Source organism: Ammospiza caudacuta, chromosome 24, assembly GCF_027887145.1.
Source record: "Ammospiza caudacuta isolate bAmmCau1 chromosome 24, bAmmCau1.pri, whole genome shotgun sequence".
Taxonomy (NCBI): Eukaryota; Metazoa; Chordata; class Aves; order Passeriformes; family Passerellidae; genus Ammospiza; species Ammospiza caudacuta.
The window spans coordinates 6,910,963-6,929,652 of NC_080616.1; the positions used below are offsets into that span (position 1 = coordinate 6,910,963).

The window sequence follows — 18,690 nt, forward strand, 5'->3', positions numbered from 1 at the left end:
AGCCAGGCAGGACACCGGGGCTGGCACATTCGGCGTCACGCAGCCCCGCAGGGATGGAGGGACAGCGGCTGTTGGACATCCAGGGCGGCGCTGGGAGATGCAAATCGAGCCCGAGCATCCCCCGAGGGCTGCGCAGCCGCTGCCGGGCCTGGGAAGAAGAGATGTTTAATTCCTGGCTGTTAATTGGTGGCTGTGCAGGGAGGGCAGAGCTGCCCCAGCTGGACGGAGCCCTGAGTGCTCCAGATGTTTGCTGCGCCGGGAAGGGCAATTTTGGGAGTGGGGAGGGCAGGGATGAGACCTCGGCTGTGCTGCCCCAGGCTCAGCCAGCAGAGCTGAGCGTTTGGGGGGCACGTGAGGGATGCCAAGGAGCAGAGGAAGCCCAGCTGGTCCTTCCTGCAGCCCCCACTACGCTCAGAGCTTGAGGAACACCGGAGTTCTCAGCCCTGCACTACAAACACCTCACCCAAACCTTTTCCTCTGTCCCCAGCCTACCCAGCGTCCTGGAACGAGCCCCAAACCCATCAAGGTGGAGCCCCAGAGCTCTCAGCCCCCTTCAATTCAAACACTTCACTATTTCCCACTCAAACCAGGAGCTCTTCCTCTGTCCCCAGCCTACCCAGCATCCTGGAATGAGCTCCAAACCCATCAGGCTGGAAGAAGTCCCCTTGCCCGTCCAAAGCTTTCTCCTCCTCTAACATTGTTTTCGTTTCCCACCCCCCCCCCCGCCATTTTTTATTCTCAATAAAAACATAATTACAGGCTTTTTAAAAAAGCAAATTATAGTGACATACTTTAATTATCTCCAAGCAATGGAGGACTAAATTACACAGTCAGGGAATCGGAGGTTACCTAAAAATAAAAGCAAGAAGCTTCATTAAATGCTAATTGCAGCTTTCACCGCTGAAGTGAGATTTCAACACAGACCACCATTGACTCACTGGGCCCTACAAGAGAACATTGGGGCTGGGGAGAAGCCCTCAGATACACAACTCGTGCCTCCATCCGTGGCTGCAGACACAGGGATTGCTCCAAAGGGAGCTCCAAAGGCTCCACATCTGCTGGACCTTCCCCAAGGTGCTGCCACCTCCCTCCACTGTCCCCTCAGAGGCATTTCCCACCTTCCAGCAGCACTGAGGGGCTCATCACAGCTCCTCCAATGCTTTGGAGCAGAGAAACCAGCTCCAGTTTGTTCCCAGAGCTGCTTCTGCACCGTGGATGGAGCCACAGCAGCTCTGAGCCTGAGTCCCACCTTGCTCTGAGCATCACTCTGCTCTCCTGGGGTGAAAATGGGTGAAAATAGGTGGAAATGGGTGAAAATGGGTCCTTGGGGCTCTCCTGGTGGGAGAGGAGCTGAATGGATGGAGCCCTGTCCTGTCCAAACCATTCTCTGCTCTAACCCTGCTCTCCCCATCCCTTCCTCCAGGTTTCCTCCCCAAGCAGGATCAGGAGATCTCCCCAAGCCCAGAGGGGCTGATTTCCCCCAAGACACAGGAAGGGAGGCAGGACGTGGCAGGCAGGCTGGAGAATTCACAGGGAAATTATCTTGTTTTTCCATTTCCCATCGAGCTGGCCTAATTATGCCACCGAAGTCTGTAATTTGCCTCTCACAGAAGAGAGTTAATGACTGGTTCCAGGCTGCTGCTGCTCCAGGCGGGGGCACAGCTCCCACTGCAGCCCCCAGCTGTGCCCTGGGACCCCGAAAATTCCCGTTTGTCCCTGGAGAAGGGAGCTCAGGAGGAGAGCTGGCCATTGGGAGCAGCAGCCAAGGACAACAGAAAGTTCCAGGAGGGAGGAAGAGACACGGGCAGGGCATGGAGGGAGCTGGCACCAGCCCAGGTTTTTTCCTCACCGCTCCTCAAAGTCCCAGGAAAAAAGTGAAAAATCTGCAGGTCAAGCACTCAGGGAACTCAGGCAATTATCGTTGTTTAAATTCAACAGCCCTTCACAGAAATAAGAGGAAAATCACACAAGGGCTTTTAAAGCTCTGAGGGAGGTGAGGAGGAGGAGGAACGATGGCAACAATTTCCAGATACCTCATTAAAAAAAAAAAAAATACCCAAAATACCCAAAACTAGGAATGTGATATCCAGGAATCACTATCCACTCTGCTCTTCTCCCCAAAAAGATGAAGCAAAGCAGAAAAGCAGAATGTGGATCCTCACAGGCCCCTCCTGCAGCTCCCACGGCGGAGCCTGGCTGGATCCCCATCCACCTCCATGGCTCACAGGCTGCTCCCTTTGAATTAACTCCTCATCATCAAAGAGGTGCTTGGAATTAAACAGGATCAAACCAACCAGCTGTGCTGGGAGGTCACTGGAAAGGCTCGGGAGGGACAGCAGCTCAGGTTTGGGGTGACAAGAATGGGGCATTTCCGCAGGGTTTGGAGCACCCCCTCACAGGCACGGCGAGGGGAGGCAGGTGGGGGCTGGAATTCAGTCAGAATCAGCCTTTCCACTCATTATCGGGCAGAATTCAGGGCGAGAGCTGCTGGTGACACCCTGAGAGCAGAATCCTGAGGCGGGAGCTGCAGCAGAGGCATCAGCTCGGGTTTCCTCAGAGCCCTCTCAGCCAGGCAGGGCCTCACATCCCGCCCGAACAGTGATGGATGCGCTGGGAGCCGAGCAGTTTTTCCTCCTGAGAAGCTCTTTTGACAAGTATGATCTTATCAAAGTTCCCAGCTTTTCATTACGCTGCTTTATTTCTCCTTTTTTAACTCCTGCCTTCAAGGCAGGCTCTGTCCTCTGTGCGTTTCCCTCTGGCACCAATTCCTGGCTGGGGCTCCTGTGGGGTTCAGGTGCCCCCCAAACAGCCCAGGGGGAGAGCAGGGCTGTGATTAACACACAAACAGCTCTGGAAATGTGCAAAATACAGGGCTGACATCACACAGGCTCAGAGAGGGGGAAATAGCAGCATTTTGGGGTTGGGGAAGAGGCACAAAGGGACAGGGAGCCACCCCAGCACCCCATGCCAGGCCAGGTCCAGCTCCAGCAGTTATTGGGCTTTTTATTGAAACAAAGCCTGTCCAGAAGCTTTGGCCTATATATATTATTGGGCTTTTTATTGAAACAAAGCTTCCCACCAAAACTTCCCCTGGCACCTCCTGAAACCAAGTCACCAAGAGACAGCAAACGCCGAGTGCAAAACCAGGGTCTTTTATTAGAAATTCTCCTCGTATAAAAATGATCATGCTCTACACAGTCATCGAATAATTCATAAACATCCAGGCACTGAACTTTGTTTTTTTGTGTGTTTTTGTTTTTTGACTGGTCAGTACATAAAGCAGACATATTTCAATCCATATGGTCATCACATACATTAAGGAACCACCTATAGAAATCAGCACTTTGAACACAGTCTAGGTTTTATTTTATTTTATTTTGCTGTCTGTTTTTTTTAAATGTAAATTTTAAGTATTTTTATTTATTTTTCCTTTTTGCAACATATAGAATTTGGTAGGATATGGGGGGTTGAGAGTGAAGAGGGACGGAGGAAGACAGGAACGAAAGAAAAAGGAGGATTAAAAAAAAAAATAAAAAGAGAAAACAGAAGGCTCTGCACAACCACAAACAATCTCACAAATTCCAGAAAAGGGAAAATGCTGGGGCTCTTATTTTTTTTTTTCCTCTTTTTTGCCAAAATACAGGAAAAAACAAAACCCAAAGACTTGCTGAAGTCCGTGCCCGCTTGCCCGTGCTCCGTCCCCCCTCCGTGGGAGCCATGCATCGCCACCGTGGGCGCTGGAAGAGTTTTTGTGTTTCTTTATGGATTTTTTTGCTGCTGTTGATGGCGTTTTCCCCCAGGATTCTGCCCTGGGGGCTGTCCCCTGGCTGCCACCTGCCTGTGCTGTGGTGCTGTCCCTGCCAGGCCCAGCTCGCTCCTGTTTGCTGCTCCTGGAGCTAAATGGCATGGTTGCTGTAGCTGACGTAGGTCTGCTTGGTGGCCAGTGCTGGAAGGAGACACAGAGCTCACGTGGGTTATCAGCAGAGCCACCTTCCCCTCCTGGCTCCTGTCCCACCCCCTGATCCTATTACTGCGACCTGTGTGGGCGCTGCTGGTGATAGAGAGACGGTGAATCTTGTTTCTTGAATCAGAAGGCTTGATTTATTAATATATGATATAATACATTATAACTATACTAAAAGAATATAGAGAGAGGTTTGCAGAGCTGCTAGCTAAGCTAAGAAGAGATAGAAAAGAACCCACAACAAAGTTGTGGCCAAGGACTCAGTCCCCTGGCTTGAACTGGTGATTGGCTCTTAATTATAAACATAGAAAATGAGCCAATCAAGGTGAATCCTATTGCATTCCACAGCAGCTGATAATAATTGTTTACCTTCTCTTCGGGGGCCCCTGGCCTCCCGAAGATGCAGAAATGTGAAAGAAAGGATTTCTGTGGAGAAATGTCTGCGACATGATCCAGCTATTATGCCAGCAGGGATGTGCGAGGGTTTGCTCAGGGATCTGGGCAGTGCTGCCACTTGGGGTCCTTCCCCGAGCCCCACAGCAGCTGTGGGTGCTCCTCAAGGACACTTCACCCCAAAAACAGCCCCCAGGATGTGCTGTGAGCAGGGGGGATGTGGTCTGAGGCTCCTGTCCACCTCCCACAGCCACCTCCTACAGACAGACCCGGAGGTGCTGCACCTTCCCAAAGCTCAGCTCGTCCCAGCCAGCCCCGCCTGGCACAAATCGTGGGGTCCCAGAGGGTTTTGGGGTCCCACACCCCTGTTCCCCACTCCACAGCAGCAGCAGGGCACAAAATCCACCACCCTGGCTGTCCCCTCATGCACAGGGTGCCACAGGGACACAACCCTGCTGCCACCCCCAGCTTCCCCAGCGCTCAGACGCACCAGGAGAGGAGGCAGCGATGGCTCCAAAGCCACCACATGTCCCAGGGTGGCACTGGGGGCACAGCAAAAGCCACAGAGCAATGAATTCCCCCAATCCCTGCAGAGCTGTGCCACTGCCCTCAGTGGGGACAATGCTCCGCTGATGTCCCCAGGTAGCACAGGGTCAGCGGGCACAGGGACACCAGCCAAGGGCACGGGCAGGTGCTGGCACAGATGGCACAGCCTGGGACACCCTGAGTAGCACTAAGGGGTCCCCACAGGGAGGGGACACCGGCAGCTCACAGTGCCTGGCTGGCAGTGGAACCTTGCTGCAGGTCTCCAACTGGTGTTCCCAGATAACAATTAGATAGAGCAGAAGGAATTGGAGCTGACAGAGCTATTTGTTAGCCGCGATGTTTTCCTAGCTGATCTGCCGGTATCAAAGCCCCGTGAATTATTTATTCTGTTGTTTATTTAAGGCTACGTGACCCGGCAGTGACAGAGTGAAAAATGTCCCCTCGGTGCCGCGCTGACGTCCCCCGCGCCTCACACCCCCAGCACAAGAAGAGAAAACGAGGAGGGATCAGCCCTTTCCACCCCAAAGCTGCCCCTGTGCCCTGTGCCAGGGAAGTGCCAAGCTCTCCTCTCCCACAGTTTGCAGCTCCCTGCAGTGCCCATTCCTTCCTGACACCACAGGAGCTGCCAGCCCTGCTCAGCGCCAGCTCCCCCAGCCCTCTGGAGCCAGGGGTGTGCAGATGGAGCTCAGCTCTCCCCATTCCCATTTATGATCCTCTCCCTGCTCACTGCGAGCTCCCCCAGCCCTCTGGAGCCAGGGGTGTGCAGATGGAGCTCAGCTCTCCCCATTCCCATTTATGATCCTCTCCCTGCTCACTGTAAGCTCCCCCAGCCCTCTGGAGTCTGGGGTTTGCAGATGGAGCTCAGCTCTCCCCATTCCCATTTATGATCCTCTCCCTGCTCACTGTGAGCTTCCCCAGCCCTCTGGAGTTTGGGGTGTGCAGATGGAGCTCAGCTCTCCCCATTCCCATGATCTCTCCCCATTCCCCATTTATGATCTCTCCCCATTCCCATTTATGATCTCTCCCCATTCCCATTTATGATCCCTGCAGGAGCCACCTCACCTTGCGTCTCCAGGTTCTCGCAGAGCTCCGACTTGGCCTCTCCGTTGGGGCGGAACCCTCCCTTCTGGGAGAACTTGTTGGACATGGTGGCCGCTGTCACCACGGCCTTGAGGCTCCTCTTGCGCTTGGGGACGTTCTGCTCCGGGTGGAAGAGGATGATGTACACCTTGGGCATGTAGAGCATGCCCAGGGACACCGAGGCACTCAGACTCACCGAGATGGTCAGCGTCGTGGTCTGGATGTACATCTGCAAGACACAAGGCCAACCAGCTGAGAGCCCAAAGCCTCTGTGGGATCCAAAAGGGAAAGGAGGAAATGGGGAAACGAGGGAAAGTTGGGGTTAAATGAAAGGAGTGGGGAGGCAGTGCTGGAATGGTGTTCAAGGTGAGGTTTGATGCTCCAGCAGCCTCAGGGCAGGAGCTGCAAGGCACAGCAAGGACACCTGGTCCCAGGGCTCGCCCCACTGCCCTTCTCCCTCCAACAGGTAATTCCCATTCCCCAGCTGACTCCTGGGCTCTTGTCATGTCAGTCACATATTACACACCGACGCTGCCTTTTCGCAGTCAAAACTAATTTCACGCTCACTGTCCAGGACTAACAGTGACAGATGTTTTGCAAAATGAAAGCCCATTAATCTGACTGTAGAATAATCCATTTTTCTATGGAGAGCAGTTTGGCAGGCTCCTCTCAAGCCGGGGCATCTGAAGCAGGTGGCAACTGGAAGCAGAGACCCCCTCCCTCTGCCCATCCCACCTCTTGGGGAGGCCAGGAGGACAGGTCCCTGCTCCGTGGGCATCCCTGCTCTGCCAGCATCTGGCTCCTTCCTCTCCAGCATCCCCTTCTCTACCAGGCTCTGGGGATGAGCAAGGGAGGGAGCTCGGGGTCTCCAGATGCCTTTGCACACACCTGTGTGCAGGACACCCACAAGGCTTTAAAAGGAGCCTTAAAGCAGTTCCTGAGCTTCAATATCCAGGGGTTCCCCAGGTGGGATTTCATGTCCTCGGAGGAGACAGCACCTGGAGGAGGCAGGGAAGCCTGGGGGACTGCAGCAGCAGCCAGAGCAGGGTCCCCATGTCCCCAGGGGCACACCTGAGGGTTTCTGAAGAGAAAAGGTGATGGAGAGCACCCGCAAGGCAGAGGCTCTGCACAGCTCCCAAGAGTGAGAGCTGGTGGGACACAGCATCTCCAGGACCCACAAGTCCCACTTGTGACCCTGTAATGCCAACCAGCACCTGGCCCAGAGCCCAGAGCGTTCAGACTCAGCCCTGGAGGGAAAATGCCACCAAGCTGGTTCTGAGTCAACTGAAAAACTTCGGTTTGTCCCCAGAATAAAACCTCCTGCTGTCACACGCGCCAGTTTGTTTGTTCCACCTTCTCTCTCTAGGCAGTTTTTGGAAATAAAAATGTCATTTCATCAAGCAAAGTCAAAACACATCTCTGTGCCAGAATATGTGTGCTTTTTTATTTCTTCCTTTTTTTTTCTTTTTTTTTTTTTTAATCTACTCCAACTCTCCAGACTCTGCCACGGGCGTCCTGGACCAGCCAGGAATGAGGGAAGCACTGAGAGCCCAGCTCCGGGCACCCCAAGCCCTGCCTGGGAACCAGCCCAGCGTGACCCTGGTGGGGCACAGCTCAGCTCAGCACCCTCACCTCCTCAGCCAACCCAGCCATTTCCATATTTTGTGTCTCTGCAGAGAGTCCCCATCCCTGTGCCTTGGGGGCGTTTCGGCGAGGAGGGAGGGAGGAGCTGAGCCAAGCTGAGCTGAGCCGAGCTGAGCCAAGCTCAGATGTCTCCCTGCATGCTCCCCCCTTGATCCTTGGCCAGTTCTCCCAGTGCTACCAGGGATCCCCTGTGCTGAGACCCCCCGGCCCCAGCTCCCCACCCCACTCTCTGCCTCCTGCAGCACTTTTGGGGTCTCACAGGGCCACTGTGGCAACCTCTCCCCCATTATCCGTTTGCAGGAAGCGTTTTCTGCCCACTCCAGCCCCCACAGCCGTGTCTCGCCAAGCAAACCCCTCATCAGCTCAGACAGGAATATTTTTAGCCTGGAGCCTCCACAGCTCTGCTCAGTTAACCTCTTGCCACTGCAAAAAAATGACCATTTCTCACAGTTTCACTTCCCACTCTCTTAATTGGCTTCCAGCCCAGGACCTCGCTTTGCCCCTCCGTTAACGACGCTGGAGCTTCCTCCGGAGCCCTGGGAGTGTGAGCTGTGCTCATTGAGCAAGTTCCAGCTCCTGCTGCCTCCAGGGCTGGATCAAAGAGCACAGGCAGCCCTGGCTCAGGGCAATGATGCTGAGGGACAGCAATAACCCAAAATGACCCCACAGCAGCCCCCAGATCTGTGCTATGTTCAGCTTTGGGTGAGCTCCTCCTGCCCAAGGCAGCAGCCCAGGCTTGAGGCACAGCCCAGGCTTGTGCCTGTCCCACAGCAAATCCCTGCATGAATGGGAAGCTGCCCCCACTCTAAATCCACACCTGGCCCCACTCCAAGGGGTTTTGCACTGTGGTGGGTGCTGGGGAAGGGCAAACCTGCTCAGCATTCTGAACACCACAGGACAGTCCCTCTCACTCCTTCCCTTCTCTCTTTTCCCCGGCTAAAAGCGAATGTGATAAACAGGGAAGCAGACAATGACTCCACTGTTCTGCTGCCACCTTATCAGTGCAGGAAATTGTCTCTTTCTTTAGATGCTCTGTTATTGCTATTCCTGTAATCCGCCGGGATCGGCGGGGATGAGAGGCTCTGCTCAGAAAAGGCTTGGGGGACTTGTTACAATAATGTGCCACCTCCATGCAAAGCTGTGGGCACGAGGTAAAGCAAATAAAAGTAAAAATGGGGATTGTAATCCAACTCCTCCACACCACGAGGAAGCCTTTGCTGCAGCCTCAGCTGGGGTCACGGGTGTGGGTTTGCCCTGTGGTATCCTCACAACCTCAGCCATGAGAGAACAGCCCAGATAACATTTCTGGATTTCCTGTTCCCAAGGGTGCAGAAGCTCCACAGAGCCCAGGAGGCCCTCAGTCCCAGCAGCAGTGGGGTGAAGGGGATGGGATCCCTCCCCACAGTGAGCTGGGGGTGCCCCTGGAGCATCCCAGAGCACCACGGGGGTGATGCCAACACCAGTGCCCCCATCTGTCACCCTCAAAGCCATACCCTGTGTGCAGGCTGTGTAACAGCTCCTTCTCCACCTTTTTCTCCCCAAGAGTGCAAACCAACAACTAAAGCACTGAGGGAGCCCCAGTCACCTGCTGCTCCCTCCAGCCTCATCTGAGCACATCCATCATCTCTCAGCTGTGGCGCAGGGACACTCAGAGCCCATTCCCACAGCCTGGGGACACTCAGAGCCCATTCCCACAGCCTGGGGACACTCAGAGCCCATTCCCACATCGGCAGAGCAGAACTCCAGCCTGGAATCCCCAAGCCCCTCGAGGGTTGGCTCAGCAGGCTCGAGGCAGGGCCGGGCTGTGAGACAGAGCTCCGCGTCAGTCCGAGGGGAGTTGGGAACATCACTTTTTCCGCCTCTAATCAGCTTGTTAGCAGCCTAATAACAGAGCAGGCCTGAGCATTACAACCCCCAACGAGAGGCACAGCCTATTGTGGAGCTGCTGCCTGACAGGCAGCGTTCAGCAGCCCTAAATTATCCCGTGACAAGCTGCAGTGAAGAGGTGAGCAACCTTGCGCATAATCTACAATCATTATCATTTCCATCTTTATTACCCACAGTATGCCAAGCACATTAAGGAGGCTTTCAGGGAGCTTTTGTTTTGCAATAATTTCTTTAAAAACCTGCTTTCTTGTTAGTATCTCCCCTGCCATCTCATCAAAATGGAAATGCTGCAAAAGGCTCCATTTATTTCCTTTAATTCTCCTTCACACTTCCAGCCAGAGAAGGCCTGGTGGGACTTTCTGGTTGAGCCAAGGTCAGAGGTGGCTGGGCAGACTCAGCCGCCTCGCGGGATGTGGATGCTCTGAGAAGAGATGCTCCAGGGCACGACCAACTCAGCAAAAGCTCCCTCAGAAAACCTTTGCAACAGGTGTGTCCGAAAGCCATGGTGTCAGCAGCATGGGGACACACTGGGGGGATCCAGAGAGGAATCTGGGTGCTGGGACACCCCAGGGATTTCCAGGGAACAGCAGCTCCAAGGTTTGTTCATCAGAGCAGCGCTGGGCTGGCAGGCGGGAGCTGTTTGCGTTCAACAGAAACGCGATGATTCCTGTTTTGGCTGGCAGGCAAAGGGATTTGGGTCTCATTCATGAGATTTTTATTCTTTGTTCTTAATCCCTCGCACTTGAGCACGGAGCCTCATCCAGGCTGGCCTCGGTCCCATGGGAACCCAGCACTGGGAACAGGGGCCAGCTGGGCAGCACCGGGTCCCTTTCCATGCAGAAATTGTGCCCATGACACCCTGGACCTGCCCTGGGGGCTCATCCTCCCCCAGCCCACCAGGGGCAGTGGGGCCAACATGGAAAACTTCCCACCCTAATTCCCAAGCTGACCACGCTGCATGGAAGTTCTCCTCTTGCTCAAGGCACAACAGCCTCTCCCAGCCCTGAACACCAGACACCAGTCAGGCTCTCCCTTCCTCCCTTACCTTTTCCGCCGACTGCGACGTCCCAAAAAATATCGGGATGAAGGCTAACCACACAATGCAAGTGGTGTACATGGTGAACCCAATGGGCTTGGCTTCGTTAAAGGTCTCCGGGACCCCGCGGGTCTTAATGGCGTACACAGTGCAGGTGACCATGAGGAGCATGCTGTACCCGAGCAAACAGATGAGGGACAGGTCCGAAATGTCACATTTGAGGATGCCCCGGGCAAAGTGGGGGTTTGTAGTCCGCTGGTCCTCGTAGTCAATGACAGAGTGGGACGGGTCCACGATGAACCAGATGCAGACGCCGACGAGCTGCAGGGAGATGAGGCTGAAGGTGATGACCAGCTGCGAGGCGGGGCTGATGAAGCGCGGGGCGCTCACCGACTTCTTGCCCTGCTCGAAGATGCGGTAGATGCGGTTGGTCTTGGTGAGCAGCGCGGCGTAGCTGATGCTCATGCCCAGCCCCAGGAAGATGCGGCGCAGCGAGCAGGTGCTGAGGTCGGGCTCGGCGATCATCAGGAAGGTGGTGGCGTAGCACAGGAAGATGCCCGTGAGCAGGACGTAGCTGAGCTCCCGCCCCGACGCCTTGACGATGGGCGTGTCGTTGTAGCGCACGAAGGTGATCACCACGAACAGCGTGGCGATGATGCCCACGATGGCGATGAACACGGGCACCACGGCCCAGGGCGAGCTCCACTCCAGCTTGATGATGGGGATGGGCGTGCAGCTGGTGTGGTTCTCGTTGGGCCGCTCGTTGAAGTGGCAGCGCTTGCAGTGGAACTCGTCCAGCTGGTACTGGTAGCCGTCGCAGCGCTCGCAGTGCCAGCAGCAGGGGATGCCCTTCACCAGCTTCTTCCTCTCTCCTGGCTTGCAGGGGAGGCTGCAGATGGAGCTGGGCTGCTGGCTCCCGCCCCCCGGCCACAGCATGTTCTCCACCTGTGGGGTAGATGGCACCAGCCATGCTGAGGGCACTGTGGGCACCTGCTGGGCACGCCTGGGCACGGGGGATGCCCTGTCCTGCTTGGATGTGGACCCTCAACCCATCAGCACATCCCACAAAGGGTCCCAGCCCAGCCTGGCATGGGGCCAGAGAGGCGGTGAAGCTCTCCATTGGCCTTTTGGGAACATTCAACAACAGGAACCGAAATGAAGCCCCTCTATCCCTGAGGAAACTGCATCTGCTCTGATCTGGCTCCTGTCTCCTGTCCCACACCCAGAGTCCCTAGGGTGTGGTCACATGTGCTGAAGCACAGGTGTGTACCTGGGGGACACCTTCCCCTCTGCCCCCACACCTTTGGCTGCCTGGCTTTGCTCCCAGGGGCTCCCAGACTCTCCGTGGTGAGAAGAGAAACCTGCGGGACCTTCCCCTTGGGCCACGCCCTTACCTTGAGGTGCAGGTGGTCTGTCCACTGCCCGATGACTTTGTACTCAGGGGTGGAGTTCCTGATCTGGTACTGGTAGATGTCATAACGCCCTGGAGCATCTCCGTTCTCATTGAATGTCACAGGAGTCCCAGCAATGCCTGTGGGAAAGGGGGGGCTCAGCACCCACAGCACCCCCAGCACCTCCACCCTGCTCCCTGGGGTCCAAGGGGGCTCTGGATTGATGCTCCCCCTCACTGCTTCTTCTAAGAAAGGGGTAAAAGCAGCTTTAAAAGCTAAATCAAGTGAATTCTGGAGATAAACGCTAATGAAAAGAAGGAAGAGAAGAATCAAGAGGGGAAAATAAATAAAAGAGACACTGTGGAGGAGATCAGAGGGTGGAGATAAATAGAAATAATAAGGGGACCAGACAGAAAATGTTTATTAAGGAGAAAGGGCAGAGGAAAAGATGTGATTCCAGAGGAGATCTGAGACAGACAAGGGCAGAGCAGCAGGAGGCAGTGGGACCTGTGCCAGCTGGGAGGGAGGAGCTGGCAGGGGGAGAGGCTGGGCAGGACAGAGGGTGAGGGCAGGATTAGGGCAGGGTGAGGGTAGGGCAGCAGGTGAGGGCAGGATGAGCACAGGGTGAGGGTAGGGCAGCAGGTGAGGGCAGGGTGAGAGCAGGGCAGCAGGTGGGGGCAGGATTGCTGCCGGATTTACGCTCCAAAGGCACTCAGGAGATGTGGAAGCTCAGACCTCCTCACCTGCTGATCTGCCACCCTCCCTCCTGGCTGCACTCACAGTGCAGCAGCTGCCAGATGGTACCACAAATAAACCGTGGGTGCTGCTGTGTCACCCACACTGGGGACAAGCAGAGACCCCAGGGCCGCCCCTGCCACCGCCCCAGGGCACAGCAGACCTGAGAAGTTGACGTTGCGGATGTACTTGAGCAGCTCCACGCCGTCCACGGGGTCCATGCGGGGGCACAGCCCCACCTTGCCGGGGCACAGGTTCTTGTGCATGTTGTGCAGGGCGTGTCCCATGGCGTAGACGGCGTCGATGACGAACTGCACCTTCCCCTCCTGCTCGTACGAGGAGTCCTGGCCGATCCTCTCCCGGTCTGCGGGGACAGGGGAAGGGGGTTCCACCTCCTGTGCCCACCAGGATGTGTCTGCTGCACCCAAAGCCTTGCAAACGATCCCACCCTGGAGTGGAGCAGCTGGAAATTCCAACCCCACTCCCAAACCTGCACACGCAGCCAAGGAACATTCCCTGGGGAATACCCAGCCAACCTCCTCGTTGGGAGGTTCTGGAAATGTGGGTGCTGCAGCCTGCTGTGCTTCCAAGAGCCCTGGGGGTGTCACGTCCCTGTGCCATGGGACATCTCAACTCCCAGATCCCCAACAGGATGCAGGCTGGACTGTGACTGACATCCCTCCCTCATCTCCCGGGAGTTTCCACCAGCTCAGGCTCCAGCAGTGGTGTCAAGGACCATCCAGGATGCATCCATCACTACCTGCCTGTCCCCATCTCACTCCCAAAGCCTCCTGTCACCGCACTCCCCTTGTCACCCCTGCCACCCCCCTGCCTTGCTGACCCCACAGCCTCCCCGGCTGGCAGGACCCTGCAGGGATCTGGCAATTACCAGTGACAGCTGCCTTCCCCCCTGTCAGAACCGCCCCTAATGGGACCACAAACATGTTAATCACTTAGCAGAAGACACCGATTAACGCAGCACGCTGTTAATTACAGCTAAGAGAGCGTCTCCCAAGGGGCACCGCTATGGAGAGCCTTGGCCTCTGCCCCTCCATCCCTGCCCCGAGGCATGGCCAGGCATCCTGCCAGGCCTCCAGTGGGAGGGAGGGCTTGTCAGGGAGCCGAGGGCACCACCTCCCTCCTCTGGAGAGGCGGCACATCCTAGAAAGCCACGCCAGGGTGCCCAAAATTAACTCCAGCTCCACCACGCAGGGATGCGCCCTCATGCGAGGTGGGACTCACAGGGACTGCAGGGGACCAAGCACTGTGTGCTGACAGTCCTTCCCTGCTGTGGGGGACTGGGATGAGTTCCAGTGAGAGGGGACAGCCCTGTGAGCTGTGCTGGAGGTCCCTGTGCCGGGACCTGTGCCACTGACATGACACTAAAGCGAACTGATAAGGAACTGACCGACAGGAAAAGATGATATCGGGGAGGTGAATACATAGCCCATCCTTCAAAGTTATAAAAACGCTTTTGGAATGTGGAGATTACTCATGCAAAGCCCGGCAGGTGATCCCTCCTTCCACATTATTGACAGGAGCCATTAATCTTCTCCCTCAACTTCAGGCCCTTCCCCATATTCATCTCCAAAGGCGCAGACAGGCCACTCTGTCTTGTCAAGATAATTACCCATTAAAAGAAGAGCTGTAATAGACTGTCCAGGGAGCTGAGCCCACGGGGATGTCACAGCCCTGCCACCATCCCCAGCACTGTGCTGCCCAGGGCACACACAGGACCTGGGGCTTGTCCTTGCAGCTCCTCAGCTTCCCTCAGTCACCTCAATCCTGCGCGCATCCCAAAATCCAACCACCGCAATAGCACAGGCTGTGGAGGCTGCATTTTCATCCCTGTGCCAAGGCTGAGCAGTGCAGATAAGGAGCCATCCCTGGGGCTGTCCCTCTGTCTGTCAGCACCTTGCCCCCGGCCCCAGCTGCTTTTTTCCAGACGGGAATTAGGCCGGTGCACAGAGGGGCAATGTGTTGCAGACAGACGAGGCTTGTTCCCAACCTGGAGACAATAAATCTCTGCCAAGCTCCAATAGACGAGGGCCACGGAAGGGAGGTGACCTGCTGATTATAATAGCAGGGTCATGCATCGTTTTACAGGGCTGGTAATTAATTTTCAAGAGCGTGACGAGGCTCGGCGGCCCCCTCGGAGGAGGGACGCGGCTCTTGCCGAGCGGCGGATGAGACGGGATCAGAATCAATTCCCAGCACGCCACTGGTGCTGCCTTTTGGCAGGACTTAATCAAAATCACTCCCAGCACATCTGTGGGCAGCTGGGGACGGAGAATCTCCAAATTTTGTGGGTGCTGGTGGCAGCACCCAGCACCCCTTGCTGTGTTTTTGGGCTGGGCGAGCCCATCCAGGAGCAGGGATGGTCCCTCCATATGGGAGGCTTGTGGCAAACATCTGATGGGTGCTAGGGCTGGTCCCAGGGGTAACCATCAGGAATTCCATCAGCTCAGCCTTCCTCCCAGCCCTCCCATCCAGGAAAGGGAGCCAGGAGCTGTCTGGTTCAGAGTGGGATCCTTTGGTTTCGTTTTTGGGGTGGAATAAACTAGCCAAGCTGGCATTTCTTGGCCATGTTGGGCTTTACCCAAACCTGAGGGAAACAGCCCCAAACTGGGCATCTGCCATCAGCCCAGCAAGGCAGGAGCTCATGGATCTGCAGGGGCAGGTGATTTGCTTCACCAGGCGTTAGCTCCCTGCTCTATCTGCCAAGGAATCACTCGGGAGATGGTTTATTTGCTGACAAATTCCGATGATTTACAGACAGCTCCTAGGACATTTGCCACATCGTAGTTTCAGCTGCTTCCACTGACACCATGGCCCTGAAATATCACCTGTTTAAAAGCTACATCACGGTGGAGATGAGGAGATCAGTGCTCACAGGGCCTGCTCATGCATCTCCTGGGGCCAAGGGTTCCGTGATGCTCTGGAGAAGGATGAGGAGCTCTTGGCTACCCAAGGCCACGGCCACAAGCCAGTTTCCTGGCGTGCCCTTGCTGCTTGTTCAGCTCCCACCCACCCAGATCATCAGCTGAACCCTTGGGGAATGCCTGCAGGGACGGGGGTGTGGAAGCACCATCTCACTCATCCTCAGTGGTGAAAGCAGGGGGAAAACAAAACCTTCACCACCCAGCTTCACAGGCACAGCCAGGTCCCTCTGTCTGATGCCTTCCAAGACATCCCTCCCAAGGGGACAAAGGGACGTGCCAATGTCCCCAAGCCCTGCGACGTCGCAGCCCGCGAGCCACGGCGCCGTCATCTGTCTTCAGGCGGTGCCAGGCAGGCAGTAAATCTCTCCCATCTCTCAGTAAACATGTCACCTCCCCGAGCCTCCAACCATCACCTGACAGCAGCGCTGTCAGCAAGACAGATCCCCGGCTGCCTTGTTTACTGCACCAGTCCCCAAAGCCTCTTTTGGCTGGAAATGACTCAAAATGCACACTGGGGCTTGAGGGAGCAGTTAGGAACCTGGAATGGGGATCCCCACCAGGATCAGAATAACTCCATGCTCACGAGCAGAGCCACACCCGCCCCGTGAGCCCCCAGCCTCCCAGAGCAGCCCCCCAGCTCTCACTGGTGCATTTCTTGATGCTGCTGCCCTTCCTCAGCGCGTGCCGGCTCAGCTTGCAGTGGAAATTCTCCTCCCAGAACTCAGCAAACCAGATGTTCCTGCGGTTGTTGTCCAGGGTCCTGCTGGAGAAGTAGCGGTCGAAACCTGCCCGGGGAGAAAGGGGATGGAGGGGATAAATCCCAGGGATGACAGAGAGATGCATCCAACGCTCCCAAATTCCCCAGGCAGAGGGAAAGGGAGTTTATGTGAGTCATGGAGACATCAAAGTGTGGTGGGATTGTGTCCAAAGTGTCACTTGTGCTGAGATGCAAGTGGAAAGTCCACTCAGGGAAGATCCTCTGCAAAGCAGAGACTTTCTGGGACTCTGAGAGCAGCAGGAAATGCCTCACTAGGTACGTTGGTGGTAAAGGGAGAGTAGGGAAAACACGGCATGTGGAAAATAAGGAGGTGGCTGGTGGGCAAATCAGGAGGCCTTTAAAGTCCACAGTGGTTTCATAGCCAAAACCTGCATTCAAGGAGGGCAATCTCACCTCTGACTGAGACCCTCTTGGGCAGGATGGTGACAGAGCCCTCGGCCACCTCCTCCAGGTGCAGGACGGGGGCAATTTTGGAGCCCCAGCTGTCCGAGCCCATCCAGATGAAGTGCCCCGTCTGGTTCGCCCTCTTGGCCGCCTCCAGCACCCTTCTGTGGAGAGAAGCAGCAGAGGCTGGGCCACCAACTCCTTGTCTGGCCCCAGGGCAGTGGGGACACAGTGCTGGTGGTATCTCCTGCTCCAGGCACAACCCGGTGTACATGGACACACAAAATCCAGCGGTGCCACTCAGCTCCCACACCCTCTGTCCTGCCAGCCCAGGCACACAGGCTGCTTCTCTCACTTCATTTGCATATTTGCTGACTGGTAATTGAATTTCCCCTTAATTACCCAACATTAAGAAAGGAAAAGAATCAGGTTATGCCGCAGCAGGCAGGGAAAGCAGCAGCGTGGAGAGCACGTGCCCCCAGCATGGCCAGACCTGGGAGAGGAGCAGGCAGTGGTGCCAGTGCCCAGCATGGAGCTAAATTGGGCTCTGCTGAGCTAAACTGGGCTCTGCTGGGCTCAGCTGGGCTCTGCTGAGCTAAACTGGGAGCAGAGATGCCATCGGTCCTGCTGAGCATCCCTCCTGGTGCCAGCCACTCCTGCACACTCTTCCAGTGCCAGCCAGGCCAGGATCTCGTTGTGAGGATGGGAACAGCGCTGTTCCTGCATCTGACCCTGTGGGCTCTGTCTCCCAGGGCTTGCTGTCCCCTTGGGGGCTCCTGTGTGTCCCCAGCCATGTGGGAGCAGGGCCCAGGGCAGCTCCATCTCCCTGTGCAGAGCCAAGGCAGGTTGTGACTCAGCCCCCGTGTCGGAGCTGATCATTTCAAGTCCAGATGGTGTTTGAAACGTGTAATAAGGGAAAAAAGCCCATAGAAATCCAGCAGAGTGCAGAGATGGGAAGAGGCAGGCGTGCAGTGGGAGCTGTGCAGGCTGCTCCATGCTCACCCCGGGCTGCCCTGGGCACATCCATCCCCAGGACAGCCACAGCCCCTGTCCCACTCTGTGACAGCAGCACCTCCAGCTGCCCCTGCTCCCTGTGCAGGGCAGGATCTCCCCAGGGCAAACCCAAGAAATTCCCATGGGAACTGATCCAGGCAAGAATTCCAGCTAGAACCCTCCCAGTCTGTCCTTCCCATCCTCCAGGCTCCACGATGCAGGGTCAGGATCATGGAGAACCTCACTCCTGGGCTCAAGGAGGCTGCAGAACCCCCCGCCCAGAGCTGCAATCCCATCTGGACGTTTCCAGAGCCCTGACAACAGGACCTGCCATTTATCCTGCAAGGTAAATCCCTTTTCCCTCTCACTCCCACCCGATGTCAGCTCCACAGACATTTCTATTAAGGAAGGAAAAAAGAAACTGGGAGAGTTTGCACATCTGATGTAAACTGATTTAAACTTGCAGTTTACCCACATTTACATAATGTTTGCTGATTAATAAATTAGACACTTAGGAAATCAGGGGTAGCTCCATGTGAATCATTCTGCTCCATAAACAACAGAGCTGCAGCCGCCGCTTCGCCTGCAGAGCAGCTCATCACCCTGAGTGCGGCCACGTCCCCGGCCCTGCTGGGCACAGAGTGCTGGGGACGTCCCCAAAAGGTCCCTCAAAGGTCCCCCAGATCTGTTCCTCTGCCATGCTGGGGCTGGGGCTGCTCTGCAAAGCAGAACCAGTGCCTGGGTCCTGCCCTGGCCAGCTGGAAGCAGCCTCTGCGTGGTGTGAGCAGCAGCTCATGATATCCAGGGCTGCCAAAACCGATGGGAAGAGGGATTTTCCTCTGCTGGCTCTGTGTGGCTGTGGTTGGATAGCAGCCACGTGCCAGGTGTGAGTGGGTCCCCACTGCAGACACTCCCTG

At 55.9% G+C, this 18,690-nt stretch overlaps 1 protein-coding gene across 1 annotated transcript in view; it reads right to left on the bottom strand.

Moving 5' to 3' along the window:
* Positions 1–3,154: 3,154 nt before the first annotated feature.
* GRM4 (glutamate metabotropic receptor 4) overlaps positions 3,155–18,690 on the bottom strand; it is a 29,156-nt gene continuing 13,620 nt past the window's right edge. Inside the window, exons 4-10 of the mRNA XM_058819267.1 lie at positions 16,790–16,944; positions 16,263–16,403; positions 12,840–13,040; positions 11,945–12,081; positions 10,560–11,495; positions 5,966–6,212; positions 3,155–3,946 (exon numbers count right to left, since the gene is read on the bottom strand). Coding sequence (XP_058675250.1) covers positions 3,897–3,946; positions 5,966–6,212; positions 10,560–11,495; positions 11,945–12,081; positions 12,840–13,040; positions 16,263–16,403; positions 16,790–16,944 — 1,867 coding nt within the window. The 3' untranslated portion in view covers positions 3,155–3,896. The remainder of the gene's footprint in view (positions 3,947–5,965; positions 6,213–10,559; positions 11,496–11,944; positions 12,082–12,839; positions 13,041–16,262; positions 16,404–16,789; positions 16,945–18,690) is intronic.